The sequence below is a fragment of the Serinus canaria genome, chromosome 2 (genome assembly GCF_022539315.1).
Source record: "Serinus canaria isolate serCan28SL12 chromosome 2, serCan2020, whole genome shotgun sequence".
In the NCBI taxonomy this organism is placed as follows: domain Eukaryota; kingdom Metazoa; phylum Chordata; class Aves; order Passeriformes; family Fringillidae; genus Serinus; species Serinus canaria.
The window spans coordinates 65,469,471-65,487,320 of NC_066315.1; the positions used below are offsets into that span (position 1 = coordinate 65,469,471).

The following is a 17,850-nucleotide window of genomic DNA, read 5'->3' on the forward strand; positions in this document are numbered from 1 at the left end:
TTACTTTATTTTTAGGTTTAGCTTGTTCATGCAGCTGAAGTTTATCTAAGCTTGTTGTTTTTTTTTTTTCTGAAAGGAAACACGCACACTAGGAGTCCAGAATACCTCATCCTCTTTTGCAGCTGTGCTATCTCCTTGCTGACTGTCAAGGATGGGAGGGGCCATAGGTATTGCCCCCTGTAGAATGTGTGAATCAGGTATGTTTGGTTTTGAGGTGGGAAAAAAGTGCCATCCAATCCTGGTACTCGTTTTGATGCTGAAAGATGACATAAAAGCTGCACGCCAGGGAGGGATGCCCACTGAGGAGGAAGAGAGCAGCCCTGCACTCCTCTGTGATTGGGACTGACTGTGTTGTTGCTGGGTGGAACAGCGTAATGCTGCTGCTGCTCCTGCTCCAGCACTGTGATGTTTCTGTTCCAGACTGTGCTGACTCACATTCAAGAAAATATGATACACAGACATAATGCACTGTAACTCTTTTCCTTCCCCCCCATAATCTCGGTAAGTGTTTGGTTTCTTTTTCCTCTCTTTGGCTAGCGTGGCGCTAATATAGCTTTACTGTTAGAATTAGCAGGAGGGGGAAAGGCAACCTTGTAAACAAACTGGTAGCTGACAGATTAATCTTGGAGAGGGCATTTAAATGCAACCTGCTGTTTGCGGTAGGTCCACCTCCCTTTGAAGCTGATCAATCCCGATAACTCGCCCATCTCTACAAACGACACTTGTTAGAGCTGTGTTCTTAAATGGGAGCAGTGCTTACAATGCCCATTTACAACTGTATTCTGTTTAATTAGTCAGCACAGCCGGTGCTGCAGGGATAGATCACTTGCCTTTAAAGATTTGAGAATGTTAATAGTACAGTATATCATTTTAATTATTATTGGATTAATGTTGTGTCTCAAAGAACATCTAATGCAAATCACAAGAAATGGCCTGAAGTGACCCAAGGGTTGTGCTTTATTAGAAAAGTAATAGGTCCATTGCTTAAATAGAAAAAGAGGTTCTTTCTTCAAATGTCACTCTGCACTGGGCCTCTGTGTGTGTGTATGTGAAAATGAAATCCTTTTACTTCCACTTTGTCCACAGAAAGTTTCTGTAGCTAATGAGTTAAATGGCTGAGAGAGCAGCTGTAATATCAAGAGATGAAGAGGAGATCCCAAACAGCAGTGATGATGAAGACAGGTTTCCGACTCAAGCTGCTGTAACAGCATCCCCTGGTTGCTCTGCCAGCCCTTCACTGGACAGCCTTGATGAAGACAAGGGAAGCTCAGCAGTGCCAGAAAGACTGTCTGCCCTCTCCAGCAGGGCAGTGGCCCAGCTAAAAGCCCTGACTGGGCCAGAGACGGTTCATGGTGGCCAGGCACAGAGGACAGCCCCTGGGCTGGCTGAGCATCCTCTGGCAGCTGTAGATGCGTCCTTAGGTGCCTCCTCATGCCCTGCAGCAGTTGATAACCTGCTGCCTGTAGACCTTGCCTCCCTGCATGCCAAAAGCCCCTGCTGGCATGGCAAACTGAATTCAGAGGTGCTGCAGGTCCCGAGGGTGCCCGGTGAGGTCGGTGAGGCCCTGCAGGGAGGGACTGACACACAGCAGGGAGGGACTGACACACAGCGGGCAGGGACTGACGCACAGCAGGCAGGGAGCGACGCTGAGAGCAGCATGGCCTCTTGCAGTTTGGGCCACGTGATTTGGATGAAGACCACAACAGTAATGGAGACCTTAGAAAACAAGAAGAAGGAGGAAAAGGAGAAGTACCGGCTCCAGCTAGCAATGTACCGACGGCTCCTGCTGCTGCGCTCCATCAGGAGTTTGCATAGGCAGCTGGAGCAGCTGCAGGCCAGGCTGCAGGAATGCTATGGCACGGTGATAAATACAAAGAAAGAAGTGTTGAAACACATTTGCCCAACCTCACCCTCACCTTGTCCGTAATCATGTTGCTGCCTGCAGAAATGAGCTTTGCAATGCCACCCGAGCCGCCTTGCATGCCACAGGGGTGATGTCCTCGTGTGTGCCGAGCGGAGAGGAAACAGCAGCAGGAGCAGATCAAGAAGAGAGGAGAGAAGGTACAGCGTTGGTCCCTGAATTTATCTGGAGGGAAAAAGAGCAAGGGTGAACCTGTGCAAGAAACTGGCTCCTGATGCCCATTCAAAGCCTCAGGGTGAAAAAGGATTTTTTTGGCAGATAGGTTTGTAAACAGAAAAAAATCACCGCAAATTGGGAACCTAGTCTGTCACCTGACCCATAAAAGTGTCTGGATGCAAGGCTGCTGCCAGCTGAATATGTGATATAGCACATCTTCCTTCTACTTTCAGAGCCTACAAAATTGGAACAAAATTAGGGTTTGTTTGTCTGCAAGAATACCTGAATTTAAAAAGCCGGGATATTTGAAACACTTAGGCTCAGGCTTGATTATATCTACCTAGCTGCCTGTTTTTCACAAAACTGCTAAGGACACTGGATGTTTGCAACCTCTACTTTCCTTTAAAATTTATTCAGATTGATCAGAAATTTTTGTGGGAAGGTAGGGCAGCCAAACACACACAGGGAAAGAGTGCAAATGCCTAAGCCTGATTTTCTCAGGAAAGTAACGTAAAAACAAGGGCCTTGTTGCACTGGAAACCCAGGCTGGCAGTGCCAGGGGAATGTTCAAGGTCTGCACAATTATTAATCTGCTGCTCATTCCCAGTGGCACTAGCATCTGCAAATCAAGCATATTTTGTGCCTTACTGCTGTCATTAAATGGAAGTTGGTGGCAATTAGCACTTTTTATCCAGGTGTATTAGACATGTGGAAAACCCTGGAGCGCTGTTTCTCCAATTGCAAGGTTAGCATGCCTGCAGGGAATTTGATGTCAGTATGCAACAAACACACAGGGAAAATGAAAACAAAAAGATGCAACTTTCTTGTATGCATTTAAAAGGCAATGTGAGTCACTGTTATTGAACAGTGAACTGAATAGTTGAATGTGCTGTTTTAGGATTGGAAGCAATATATGATTCAAGAAGAAAAGCTACAGAAAAATTTCCTACTCTAGGATTTTGAGGGATATGGAAAAATCACCTTTTTTTTCAGATATTTATTTCTGATCATGCCAGCTTTCCTTTCCCCCTATTGTTTTTCTGTTGTTTTTTTTTTTCTTTAATATAATTGATTATCCAGATGAACAATTGGACAGGTTTTGGTGTGGGGTTTTTTTCTGCATATAAAGGCTGATCTGCTTTTAATAATCCTTTATGAAAATATTGTGCTATATAGAGGAAAAATTTTATTCTCACATTATTTTGGTACATATACAGGGAGAGGCATGTGCCTGTTGGTGTATGCATGAACACACACCTCCCTGTATTCAAGAAGTTATGAAAGGCTGATGCTTCTTTTCCTGTAGCAGAAACAGGAATAATCTCTCAAAATAATCTCTGCTGTCTACGAGGAGTTTGTTTGATTAGATTCACATGCACACATCTGTGAGCAAGGTATTGAAGTAATTCAACAAATGAAGTGCAGCACAACATTGTCATTATTCCGTCTTTGTATTTCTGTGCACCCAAAAATTATGGAAGCCCCCTGGGTATGCACAACCTTAGATAGGTTCATTCATTTCCTTGGGCCCTCGTGTAGCCTCTCATGCAACACGAACCAGTAACTTTGAATGCAGAATTACCATAGAAACATCCTTGGCATCAAGGAGATATTTGAAGGAGCATCCTCTACTGCCTCCTTTGGGGAATTCAGGTTGCCAGAGGCCTTTAGTGGGCTACAGAAGAGAGCTGGTGGTCACATGTGACTGGGGAACATGACTCCTGAGCTCTGATCCCATCTCGCTCTCTGCTCAGCCTAGGGAAAGCTGTTCTCTCTCAGCAATGCAGGTTTCCTAAAGAATGCTTAAATACTAAACTTGCCTCAAAGGTAACCTATTCTTTCTTCATGTGCCTCTCAAGAAGGATTCAAGGGGTTGATCATGGCCAAGAGTGCTACATAAAGATTTTTTAATTTCTTTCCCCCCATACTTCTTGAAATAGAAAAGCCTTTTTATCATTTTTAAGAGTAAGAGTTATGTGAATCAAGCACAAGCAAATCACTTTGATGTCACCTCCTTTGGGGAGAGATGTAGTGGAGAAGGGTCACTTCTCAAAAATCTTGCTGCATTTTGAAACCAAATGTCAAAATTTTCCCTTTAGGAAGACAGTCAAAATGAATATTGTTGTTAACGTTAGCCAACTTTTCATTTAATATTGAAAAATAATTATCTTTAAAGTGTGCTCAGGTTGACTAATACTATCATGTAACTTTCCACTGAGATATAAAAGATCAATGAAAATATCAGCCCACCCCACCAAAATACAAAAACCTGCTGCTAAAGCAAAGTAACTGTTTTGCCTCAGTAGCTGCTGAAGTAGAGCACTGTTCTGCTTTGCTGCAAGAGTGCCCTACATTACTGCATAGAGCTACCTCTGGTGTCATATTTGCATTAAGGAGCGACTAGAATAAGATTAAGAAATGCATTTCACATAACAACTAGTGCAGAAATAGTTAGTCTGTCAATCTGCCCAACTATAAATTCTTTGTGGCAGAACAGTGATAATCTTTGTTTTGTACAACATCTCATAACATTTCTTGATCCTTACTGGGATCAGTAGATGCTTCTGCTTTATGAATATTAAATACCAAAAGATTTGTGCATGAGCAATGCTGTCTGATAGCTGGCAGGAAAATGAAGCCAAGAGTTATTCTGTGTGTGCACACTCTTTCCATGTAGTACTTCTATGGATACAAGCAAAATAAATATTAACTGAGGAAATAGCTACAGTCTTTGCAAGAATTTGCTTTTCAGCCACTGCTTCTAGTGTGGTTGCTAATAAGTGGAGTTGGACAAAACAGTTAAAGGCAATATGATTTTTAAAATGAGTTTATTTTAGAAGCTTGGGAAATGGGGTGAGCAGCTATAGGTTTTTTTTCCTTGTATGTTTTAGTGTATTTTGGGAGTTGAAGGTCAGTGAGAAAGTTCCAGAATGCCATGGGTAACTCTCAGAGGTGTTTTCGGGCATATCAAACTGAGCAACAGTCTCAGGTCGAATAAAAGTGTTTCCTCTCATATAGTTTGACCTCTTCCTGTTCTTAAGAGCTTTGGTGATTTGGGTGAGGTCCAATAAAATTTCTTGAAATTTGTATTTTTATCTGAACTCAACTCTCGGCCCTCACAGGAACTGGGGTTTTGATGACAAAATGAGCAGTTTCAGCGGGGCCTTTCTCCCCATTATCTTTACTGACTTCCAGAGCCTGCCAAACTAATGATCTGTGCGAGAAATATTCCATGCACCCCAACAACTCGTGTACTTTTACAGCAAAGGTAGAAGGTAAGTTATGCTGCCTGAGCTGTAAGGTCCTGCTGCTCACCTGTTTATGAAATGGCAGAAAATAATCATGAGTTTACTGTAAAAGAGAGGAATATTTAAAAGGTGTCAGCCCTCTTGTAATAGTTGCTAACACTAAAATAGTTGTAGCTTCTGCCAACCTAAAAGCTGAAATATTTAAGAACAGAATTGAGTTATAATACACTTGAATGACAAAATGCATTACTGAGGTGTTCTTTTACACAAGTCCTTCTCTTCTGCATCCCCAGCATTTCAGTCAGCTAAACTGCTGCCCTGGAGACTGGTCAGAACTGTGTTTTTGCCATTTCTGTTGTTGATGGCCATGAGCCAGCCAAGATGAACAGCCCACCATAACACATTCACTTATTACCTTTTGTCATGTAGCTATGCAAGAGATTTGCTCAGTTCCTCCTTCCTGAGATTTTCCTGTGTGTCAATCACATTTTTTAATTAGGACAGTGACAATTTTATGGATTTATAGTAAATTAGTGATGTTGTGGTAAACTTACAAGGCACATACTGCTAAATGCAGATCACCCTGCATTGTTCTTGGAACTGTGAAAATGATGGACTCGGGCTATGACATAAGCATACAAAACATAGATTCAAAGATGAGGTGGTTTAAATCTTTCCTGGATGATGAGTAGACTTGGAGAGACCCTTTAGAATCCTTGTTACAGTTTATTTCTTCAGATGTTATGAATCTAGAATATAAATGCATTGGAGAGGCCCTTTTGCTTGTGACTGTTGAAAGCAGTGCAGTAATGCAAAGATGGGTTTGGGATGGGCTTGAGTGGGGCCGGACTCCAAACACACTCAGCAAGGAGTGGGAGTTCCTCAGTTTTAAAACTCAGGGATTCAGAGCATGATAGGCAAAACCTGGATGGTGGATAGAGGAGTGGACCTACAGGAGAGGTTTCGGGGTTTGATTTTTAATTCAGCATGCAGAATCTCACATTGGGCAGGTTCTTTTCTCGGTTAAGGATAACCTTTTACTTCTTCTCACTCCTGAGAAAGCTCTTTTGGATCATTAGGCTAGATGCATGCTAATGGTTGTTTGTGCAATGTGCAAACTGATACCCATCTCTGAATTGGAGTGACAATAGGTATTGCTGCCAAAATTTATACATACAACTTAGTCCCCTAAACCTGGCTGCCACCTAAATTGTAATATGTTGAAGTTGAGTGTCCTGCTGATTTTCAATGTCATTTTAATCCGTGCCAGGACTTTGAGGTATGCCTTGTTCATGTTCCTTCTTAATTTTGGTGCATTTCTACCTCTTAGTATCTTCAAACAGCTGCAAATGTCTTGTGTGGCACTAATCTTTGTCTACCTGGCTTTTCTATATTTGGAGGCCTTCCTATAAGTCCTTTGTGCTATTAAAGAAAAGGGAGTTAGTTGGTTTGGGGTTTCTAAATTAAATTTAATGAAAACTTGAAGCAGGGGAGAGGGTTCTGTGAAAACATTTTTAGAGGTTTTACTTAAATGTCTTGAAAATAACAGAGGTTCTTACAGCTGCAAAAAAGTTTCCCTAATTGTATTGATCGTCTTGTCACGCAAGTTTAGACAAGTCTACAAAACAAATGAAAAAGTTGCCTCCATCTTTGGCAAATGAAGTCTCTAAGTCCACAGCCCAAAGTGACTTCTGTGTGCATGAGAAGCAAGAAATTCTTGAGAATCTCAATAAAAGTTACATTTTCCCTTTGATGAGTGGGGGCTGGAGAGGAAAGGGAATGTGTGACCATTCATCACAGCACCGGGCTCGTTCGTACCCAGGAACTTTCTACTCTAAATGACAAAGAGTTTCACTGTCACCAAAGAGAAATTGCTGCTGACCTTAGACCTCTTTTTGGAAAGTAAAATAATGGAGCACAGGAGCAGAGTTTGATATTTGACCGAATTCTACACAATTATCATGCATGTGTATATAATAAAATTAATTCTGTGTCTCTGCATTGTAGCCTCAGGCAAGCAGCGTACAATCAGTTTTGTATGTATAATAGATCACAGAGTTGTTCATGAATAATACAAATGCATTGAGCAGATACTAGTGAGTGAGGATGTTTGTCTTTGCATGGAATCGAAGTGAACATGTAATATTGTGATAATATATATTTGATGAATTCAGGTCTGACTTGCCTTTGCCATAGCCTGCTAATTCCCCGACAAGGGTTGCCACAATAATTGAGTTTCCAATAACATTATGATTATTTCCACATGATAATTTAATTGTAGGTATTTTTTAATATTGTAATAATGTAGATTTGTGATTATTATGCATTTGCATGCAGATTTTCATGGTGTCTTGGAGCACATCCCTATATTTATAACTTAATTTCCTCTATTATTGCATATATATTTTGGGATGAACTCATTAATGCAAACTAAAAAAAAAGTAGGTCTTTTTGGTCATTTTGCCTTTATTATAAATGGTTGAAAGCTTTGCTCATTTTTTAGACCAGCCTAAACAAGTGAATAAACAAAAGACAACTGTAATTCATGGATGGATTAATTTAAAATAATAATGTAATTACAAATCATGGCAGATTTGTCTGGGATAATTGGGATGCAGACTGGTACAAATTTTGCTTTACTGAAACAAAGCTTGTTTAAATGAATCACCAAGTTTAGTAGAGGCTGTTTTCCATTCTTCCAATTCCCCAATATAACCTGATGGCAAAGTAACGCTGGCTCAAAATTTGTGGATGCCTGTGCAAATGAGTATAACAACATAGAACCTGGAACTTCTGTACCTACCCAGATATTATTTTGGCAAGTAAAATGTCCAGTAAAAACAGAATTCCAAGTACAGAGTCATAACACCAGCAGGGGTTTCAATCAGTTAATTTGTCCACTCTGGAAAGAGGCTGGTTTCTTGTGTTATCACAACCTTCAAACTGTGTTAGAAAACCTGGCCTGAAACTTAGTGGGACAAAGGGAGGTAGAAATAAACTTTGTTCGCATTATTGGAGCAGACATTTGTGCAATCCTGTGAACATTCTGCTTCAAATAGGAGAACTCTCTTCCAGGCCTATCAGAAATTCAAAGGAAATGAGGAGCAAATGTCTTTAGCTAACTACATCTGTTTCGAAAAGAAACTTCCCAGAGAAAATGACCTGGGCTTTTGGTGTAGTTGAAGGACCATCCTCTTCTTATCTGTAAAATCTCAGCTCTGCAAATTGAACTGGGGTCACAGCAGGGTTCTTGGTCTCTTTCAGGTTATGCATAGCTGACATGTTTGTTTTCCATTGCTTGCATGGTAGAAACATGCAGCAGGAACAAGGAGAACAGGCCTGGTCCAAAACTTCAGAAATGAAAGTTTAAAACTGGGTGCTGGAATATATAATTTACGGCTCTCCCTTTGCATTGCTCTTTAGTGCACATCAGTGCTGGTTTCCAGTGTGGCTTGGTGCTGCTTCTTCCTTTCAAACTCCTCTAAATTATTCCTCTAAATTAACCACAGACCAGACACAATGAGATTAAGTCCTTCTCTTTCACTTTCCTTCTCTGTGGACCCAAGTGTTGAACAGAAAAGCTGATGCTGGATTTAGGGAATGAAGACAGCAGTCATGATTCTGCAGTACAAGAAGGTCTCTTTGGGTTTTGCAGCAGAATAACTACTTGTATAGGTAAATTAGATTATATCCTGAAACCCATGAAGCCTTTTTTAAACTCTGTATCTAACTGAGAAGTTCCTGGTTGGTAACCGGCTTCTCTTGAAGCTGTAGAAGTATCAAAACATGGAGGTAGTCCCATTGACAGAAATTTAGAAATCTGTACCCATGCTTTGGTGACATCAAGACATAGTTCAAAATGGGATCTGGAAGATCAGTTTATCTGTTATTTTGTTTTATAATGGCCTACCAGCATAAAATTAAGGGTGTCTTTTACCCTGTGGCATTAGATCTAAAAATTATGTCAGGTGTTATTTGTCCTACATGAAGTACCAAGGACTATGAGGGTATCCTTCTCTCCATAAGTCTTGGATACATTTTATAATTCTTTCTTGTTGTGAAGAAACTCAACATTGTGTCAGATAACAAATTATTTATGATTGGATGATTGTTTTCATTACTATATGTTTCTGATGTTACTTATACATATGATAAGTATGTATATATATATATATATATAAGATATGATATATATATAAGATATGATAGATGGGTATACATAAAATTAGAAGAAAGCCTGTTGAAAAGCACTGATTTGTGTAATATTCATGAGTAATTTTCTCTGATGAAAGAAATTGATACTAAAAATTTATAATGCAGAGTATGTAGCTGCCCTGGCCTCTCAACCCTTTCAGCAACACAGAGGACCTGGAAGAGCTTAGGTCTGTTTTCTACCTTTTCTAGGGTTTTGAACTTAAGTCATCAATTTGCTCAGAGATGTCAGAATTGCTCTAATATTTTAAACTGGGAGAAGTAAAGTGGAGCCCCTCAGTCTTTTCTATCTGTTCTTCTCACTATGTAAAAAAAGTTGAACGATCTTTAAGGTCCTTTCCCACGGAAACCATTCTATGCTTCTGTGTCCCTTACTTTGCTCACAATGTGTGACCAGGAAACATTTAATTTCAGGTCACTTGGAAGAAAGGCTTCTTTTTACACAAAATCATTTGCTGTTGCTGCTTTGTTCCTTCAGTTGAATGGAAAAAAAAAACCCAACAAAACACCTTCAGTTTTCTTGCAATATTTTTTTCCATTTGTAGTTGTCTCTGAAGCAGTGGGACTATGCCGTTTCTGCGTGAGGCAGGGATATTTTTTCTTGTGCACAGACCAACACTTCCCAGTTTATTCTTAAGAAAAGCATTCCTCAAAAATAAGGAGGTATTTATGTATTGCCCATCTTCTCTATTGCTTGAAAAATGCATGATTCATGGCCACTGGTTGTTCTTCTCATAGTGGGGAAGGTTTATTGGCCATAATCCTGGAAGTCTGGAAGTCCCCTGTGTGTCAAATGATCACTGATTGTATTGGAAAAGGATGGTTCAGTGACAGCAGGCAGCCCCTGGGCAGAAAGACGTGTCCCTTGTCCCTGAGCAATAACCTGTATGGATGATTGAGACTTGTTGATAGACCTCCATGGAAGTCTCACCTAGTAGTCAGGGCTTAGCAGTGTCTGCCTAGCGAAGGATCCCTCCGTACAGGATGCTTGAACTTGATTTGTTGCTCTCATCAAGGAGGGCATAAAGGTAGGCAAGAACTGAACATGCCTTGAGGCCCAGGCAGATGCAGTTTTACCGCAGCCTCTGTCTTACTGGAGAGAGAGAAAGAAAAGGCTGCTAGAATTTACAAAATATAGTTATTGACTAATTTCTTCATCAGCAAGAGCAGTAAGAAATCAGTGAGGTCTCTCCTGAGAGATCACTGGTGTCACCTCCCATGTCCTCAGGGTGCCAAATGGTATAAAACACTCACTTTGAAAGTACTGCACCGTGATAAGCTTCAACTCCCAAGGGATGCATTGTGTGTACATTTTGTTATATGTAATGACACACTGAAAGGGCAGTGAAGCTGTTAAGGGAGTGCTGCATGTCTAAAAAGACCTTATTTTTCTTTTAACAAATAAAAGAAAGAAAGAGTCTTTCAAAAAAGCAGTTAAAATAATATCATTTAAATGCAGGAAGTGATAAAATACTAGAGACAATTCATCTTCAGATGAAGAAATTTAAAACATGAGATCTTCTCTGTGATATACATGTTTCAAATTGGACCATTTTCCAGGTAAAGCGAGAAACCTCTGCAAAAACCCTTTAAATTAGTTGATTTATGTACAACATTTTAAAGCTGACACAACCAGCATAATGTCAACAATTATTTAAAACAGTAGATTTGAAGAATAAAGAACAAATTGCAGTAATTTCAAGTAGTCATTCTAGAAAATGTATAGAGGTTGTGAGTTTCAACAAGACCAAAGTTGGATGTGAGACTCTGGGAATTTCTCAGCAAAGGTGATTTTGTAGAAAAACCATTCAGTGCATATAAAAAATACCCCTAGAGGTGACTACAATGCTAACAACAATATTTTGAAATGAAGCTGAAAAAGACTCATGTTCCCTTCAACATAATTACATGTGGACACATTCAAGAATTCTGTATGGCCTCAGTGTGCCGGGCCCATTTTCCAGCAGAAATACTTTTGCCTACAAAATATATGGAAATGTATGTGAATGTTTTCATGTATTTCCAAGGCAAAAGTAGTTGCCCTCCTTAAACCTGACACAAAATGAAATCTGACTGTAGGAAATCTCACTCAGCAAAATGACAGAACAATTGGGCAAATGCATTCCTGATGAACTTTAAATGTGAAATTATAATTGGACGAATAATTCATTTGATATCATTCAGAAATAAACAAGGACTCGTAAAAAAATAGAAAAGCGAATTGGATGGAATTGGGCAGTTTTATCTACTATTGCTTCAGTACTAACCATCAATCACTGTCAGTTAATTATCATTAAGATTGCATAAAAAAAGGCTCCAGTGGGAGTTGGATAGGCTGTGAGTTTCATTCTTTCATTAAAAACAAGATAAACAATAAAAGCGTTGTTTTAATTTTTGGTTTTATTTGTTTTATTTTTATTTGCTTTGGTTTGTTTTTATTAATTTGGATCTTTTTGTATTCAAAGGAATTATGTGAAAAAGTGAATACTGAATAATTGGTCTGAGAGTTACCATATGGGTTGCAGAGGCAAGGAAATAGAACAAGGGATTCAAAATTAAAGATGTTATTTGTCATGAAAAGTTTAAAGATTTTTAATTTCTTTCTTTTTTCTTTTCTTACAAAATCCAATTAAATTGCTTTTCTAAGTAGGAAAACTTGCTGGATTTTTTTTTTTAATACTTGCTTTTTAATTAACTGTACAGTTTTTAAGTCCCCAGAGTTTATACACCCAGTTTGTAAACCTTTTTAAAAAAAGAGTCTGACAACTAAAGTTATGTGGCTCCAAAAATTGATTCTTTAGCAGAACACAAGCCAGTGTGAAATTCCATAAAGGTACAACCCACAGAAATTTTTGCAGCTTATGAAGTGCTCTGTGAGGCTCCTGAGCACTTAAGGACAGAAGCAGGAATGCAGCTGTGGGCAGGAGCAGCTGCTGTTGTTTCCAGGGTGCATCCCTGCCCTGCTGGGTAGCCACTCACACTCTTAAAAGTGTCAAGGTTTATTGGCAGTGCTCACCAGCATCACAAACAGAGGCTGGTACCTGGGCTCTGTGCAATTCCTGCCTGGGATAAAACTCTGGTTCTGTCAGCTGCTGCTTGCTCAGCCTGAGGAGCACAAGGCTCTCCAAGCCAGGCACTCTCTGCAGAAGGAGGCTATAGAGGTTAAACTAAGCTAAACTGTGATTTTATCTATTTATATAAATGTATAAAACTGTAATCTCTAGATAACATATTATAATTAGATCTTACTATATAACATTAAAGTTATTAATTATGTATTTGTTTCTAAAGGTCTTATACATTTCCATAGCTATATGAATCAATACAAATTTATATAAATTTATATACCTAAACTAGCACACATTTTCCACATCTTTGGGTAACTGCTTATATAGTAAAATATTTGTGTTATAGGAAGAATCTTTTGTTTGTTTGTTAGGATTTCAGTTTGGTTTTTTAAGTGAGGCTTCCTTGCTAACTTTTTTTCCTCTCAAATGACAGAAGGGCCTGATGAGCAAAAAGAATTCAAGGTCTGGAGCCTTCAGGGCCAAAGGCCTCTCTGTTCAGCAAAAGAATAATTAAAAAGCCCAAACCCTTGCTCTTGGAATTAACCAGGTATTTGGCCAGTTACTCAAATAAACCTCAGAGCTGGAGATGTGAATGCAAATGTTCCCACACAGATGTCAAAGAGGAAAGAAGCCTGTAAATGACAAAACTTGAAACCAAAATGAAGTCTTTAGCGCTGCTGAGCAATGGTTTCTAATGAGGTCAAATGACTGACTCAAACTAGAGCAGAGCTGTCCCATTTAGGGCTCTTCAGGCTGAATGCAGCCCATCAGGACAATTCATCTGCTCCTTGTGACCCTCTCCTCATGGGAAAGCCTCTTTTTCCATACCCAAACTGCAGGCAGCACTTAGGGAGTGATGGTCAGCCAGATAGACACAAAAATAGAGAGCCATGTTTGGATCAGATCAGGAAACTCACATTGGCCATGCATCCCATTTTATTTTATTGGGTGTATTCTGATGTGTGAGGAAAGGTTATACTTTGGCACAAAAAAGCATCAAGTTAATTTCTATTCTCCTATCTTTTCTCCATCATGTGTAGAGTTTCATGCTTCTTATTTAGCTATTGGGGAAGAAAGATACTCCAGTGCCAATTTTATTTTGCAAGGTTGGGTCAATGTTAGCATGTCTGTAAACTAGTAGAAAGGGGAATTAGGCTATAGCAGAAAGGGACAGTGCATCTTGAAAGAAAACTAAGATGGAAACCCTAACCTCTTCTAATTTACATATGGTGACATTTTGCAGAAATATTGTAACATTAGCAGTGGCATAATGAAATTCTGCCTATCAGCCGTGGAAGGAATAATGTTACTGTAAAGGTAACCTGTCCACAGTTTGTTATCAAGAAAATATTCATGGCAAGAAACATACATTTACCAATGAGTGTTAAGAATAGTAGTTTTCCCTTATAGTTTTTCCTCATGGGCTATCCATCTTCCCCTCCAGATTTACTGCATGATCACTCCCTTTACATGCTAATTATATGCTGCTCTGGTGAATTTGTTAGTAGTGACACTTTGGGCACCCAGTGGGACTGCAACTCATTATGTGGCAATGTCCAGATATATCAGATATTATTAGCTGTCATTAATCTGCTGTGGAAGCATTGAGCGCACAGCCAGGAGAGAGACCAGGAAATAGAGCAAAAATGAAGTCTGCAGCCACCCTGGCCCCCAGAAGGTCAGAGGGCAAATCAGCAGGGGAGAAGAATACACCTTAAAATGGCCAGTGCTTAGCAGCAGATTTTTAACCCATTATAAACCAGCATTCCTTACAAGAGGAAAGCAAAAAGAAACTATACAGTTTATACTGTCTGTCTGACTATGCCTTACTAGAGGAAATGGGAATACAGCATCTCAAACTATCTTTTTTATAAACTGTTTTGTAAACTGAATCAAAGAAATAAAAGTGTGTGAATTTGAAAAGCAAGCAATGCTCGGTGTCCATCTGAATGTGGGCAGTACTCAGGCATTAACCTTTGAAATCAGGCCCATGTAACCTGGAATAAGATTAGTCCTGCCCCTCCATTTGAAGGTTGTATTTTATAGAACTGGACCAGGCAGCAGAGAAAATCCTGCAGAAATGAAGAGAGTGCTCTTGCTGTCCATCCAGTCCTGTAATTTGCCTGTGTAAAAGATTTGCCTCTAGATTGTGAATTCTGTGCTGATCAGCCTCTGCTGTGCAGCTTAAAAACACAAATCCCAATAGGTTGCATTTTTGCTATTGTTTCTGAAAACTAGTCACACATAAGAGTTATGCATATCTGTGTTTGTGCACAATTTATTACATCTGTTTGGAGTGCAGAAATAAAAGCTGAAGAAACCTTCTTCCCAGAAAAATCCACAGTCCTTCCAATCTCCAAGATGACTTGCAGGGTACAGTCCAGGATTGTAAGAAGAAGCATTTTCTTTCTTTACATCAGCTACTAAGGCTGGAAGAAACCAGTCAGGCTTTAAGGCAAGCAGAGTCTTCTCTTGTCTGAAATTAAACAAAAACCAGCAAAGTAGAAGTTAGAAATCTTTGAGGTTGGTGGTGATGTATTATCTAGACAATTTTCAGAGCAGGAGGAAGGTAATAGTTTGGTTAGTCTGTGTGCATTGGTAACTTACAGGCACCTTTTGCTACTGTCAAAGGGCAACCTGAACACTCAGGCACCTTAAAATAGAAGGATGAGATAGGGAGACTTAACACAGGAAAAACTGCATTGTATTGAGGAAAATGAAAATAAACTTTTGTTTCCAAGATTGCAGGGACCTATGCTCCCTTATTTAGAAGTTGCAGTGCTTTAGTTAGAAGGTTTATACAAAGACTGGAGGAAAGAAATCACCCTAAAATTCTTCAATAAATGACAAATACTTGTTTGGGAAGCTGGAGTGGAGTTCATTTTCCAGTGAGCCACTCATCTGAGTTTCCTGAAGGAATTTGGGAAGTACTGGTTTTATTCCCATGTAAGGGGTAAAATCTAATGCTTCACAAGTTTTCACATACTGTGACCTTTCTATGCTCTTAATGAGGGTAATAACAGGAAGAATAAAAAAGTCCTGATGTTTTATTTATAGAACTGTCTTCACTTAGACAGACTCTGATAAACCCATGCAAAAACAACCACCATGGGCCAAGTTTAAGGCTGTCTTGAATTCTGCACAATCCCATGAAATAGAAAGCAATGTTAGTATTTGGTGAAATGGCTCCCATTCAGACTTAAACTAACAGCCATTCATGAACTCAGGTTCTAGGAAAAAAAATTTAAAGTGATTTTGGTGTAATTGCAGGTCTTGCAGAAATACCCTGAAATGCTAGTGTTAGCAATGGGGCAGATGGAGAGTACCTAGGGAAATAATGAAGAAGTTTTATCATTGGTCTTGAACCTTTGCAGTCTTGGTTTTCAGGAGAATTGGTTTACATATATGTGAGAACAAAGAAATATGAAAATAGAGTTACAGTCCAATCACGGTAATGTGGACAATAAAAAAAGAAAAAAAAAATGGAATTGTGTATGAACACATTCAATAAGTCATTCATAGTTTCCTTTTTAGTCTTTTTGTAGTGTTTATGAAATTTTGCACATATGGCATGGCTTGCCCTTTTTCCAGGGAAGTCGAATAAAAATTCATTCCAGTTTTCTTTTCCTTTGAGTTCTTCGAATAACTGAATATGAGGTGAATACTGTTTTAGTGGTAGGTTAATGACTTACAGGTCAGGCTTGCAGTGGAAAAACTACAGTCAGCCTCCATGGTTCTGTTTGCCAAATTTGCACTGATGAAGTTATTATGGCAGGCTCACTTTTTGTTTTATTTTCATGGAGGAACTTTTCTGTGATTTGCCCATCAAGATTATGCTGTCTTTTCAGTGCCTGTGTTGCTCCTTAAGTTCCTGCAGGCGCTTATTTTCACATTTAACATGATATGCATGAGTAACTCTCTCTCAACTGGTGAAACTAGTCAGGTGTAAAACTCTGATGAATGCACTCTTTAGGGCTGAGGCCCGAGTAAATCCCACAGAACGCAAAAGTGTGTTACGTTTTTCAGCTCTCTGGATCGTTTCATATTCCATTGTTTGCAATAAGATGAGTAGATAGGTCTAATCTAGAGAAACCTCTATCAGCAATGTTAACAGATATCTGCACAGCTGTCTTTGATATTTATTGTACTGAAAATGGTGTGTTAGGCATTAAGTTCAGTCTTTAAAAAGGTGATCAATATTTGTACTCTTTCATATACATACCCAGAATTGTTTTCAAAGTAAAATCCTAGGAATAAGTTTAAAATTATTGTAAGTTGTAACATAATGGCAGGAGAAGGCCGTCACCTTGACTTTGGATTGTGGAGAGTGCTGGAATGCTCTTTTCCTTGTCCTCAGACTCCTAGCAGCAGTTCTACTTTCCTGGACAAGCATGAACACTTTTAGGAATATTCCACTGCACTTGATTTTTTTCATTATCTGCTTTGTAAAAGCTAGTAATAGTTAGAGATTTATAGTGTTTAAAGTGTGCACAGTTAGTTGAAATTAAGACTATATTCATCTTCCTGAAAGTTAAAATCAGTATCAGCTCTGAACTAATATATTTTATTTGCCCAGGATTTGCTTAGTCTGTGAGCTGTTTGATCAGTGGCAAATACTTTCAGAGGCATTGGAAGAGCCTTTCCTCCCAGATTTTAGGATCATGACATGAGCATCTGATTCTGCAACTCCTTTGCCAAAGTCTGCAAGTGGCAGAGCTCTGTCACAATTCTGCTCTTCTTACCTCATGCAGCACTTTATAGCATGCAACACTGATGGCACAGTAAGTGTCCAAGTGTCATAAATTACCCCGTCTCGAGTTAAGGGCAATCGGTACTTGGGGCAATTCACTGTTTTTGTGTTTTTTGCTAGGAAAAAATGCAAGGAGAAATGAGTCAAAGTTTAGAGACATTGCAGTTTTCTGATATACCTGGTCATTTACTCATCAATATGATAATCATTCATTTAGGTGATTTAAACTCTTGCAGAATGAGGTACCGGTTAGCCCGAGTGAAGAGGGGTGGATCTGACCTGAAATTAGGGCTGTTAATTGTCATCAACGTTTTATTTTAAAGGATTCTGGTGCAACTGAGACAGGAAATGCAACCAAAGCAGTGATGCAACCACCAAAGCTCAGGACAATGTTTCAAGACTATTTCTTGAAAAAGAGAAAGATTTTCACTATATTTTCCAAAGTCACAGATGTTTTTTTATAATTGCCAGGACTTGTATTTTGTTAGCACCAAA

General features: G+C 39.3%; 1 protein-coding gene across 1 annotated transcript; it reads left to right on the forward strand.

Moving 5' to 3' along the window:
* The first annotated feature begins 304 nt into the window (after positions 1-304).
* On the forward strand, positions 305-12,249 carry LOC115484017 (uncharacterized). The gene is made up of 2 exons (XM_050971500.1): positions 305-501; positions 1,087-12,249. Exon 2 carries the CDS (start codon positions 1,112-1,114, stop codon positions 1,925-1,927), a length of 816 nt encoding a protein of 271 aa, XP_050827457.1. The 5' UTR covers positions 305-501; positions 1,087-1,111; the 3' UTR covers positions 1,928-12,249.
* Positions 12,250-17,850: the final 5,601 nt, after the last annotated feature.

Excerpts from the sequence above, each read along its gene's own strand:
- LOC115484017 (XM_050971500.1), top strand. The coding sequence starts at position 1,112 with ATGGCTGAGAGAGCAGCTGTAATATCAAGAGATGAAGAGGAGATCCCA.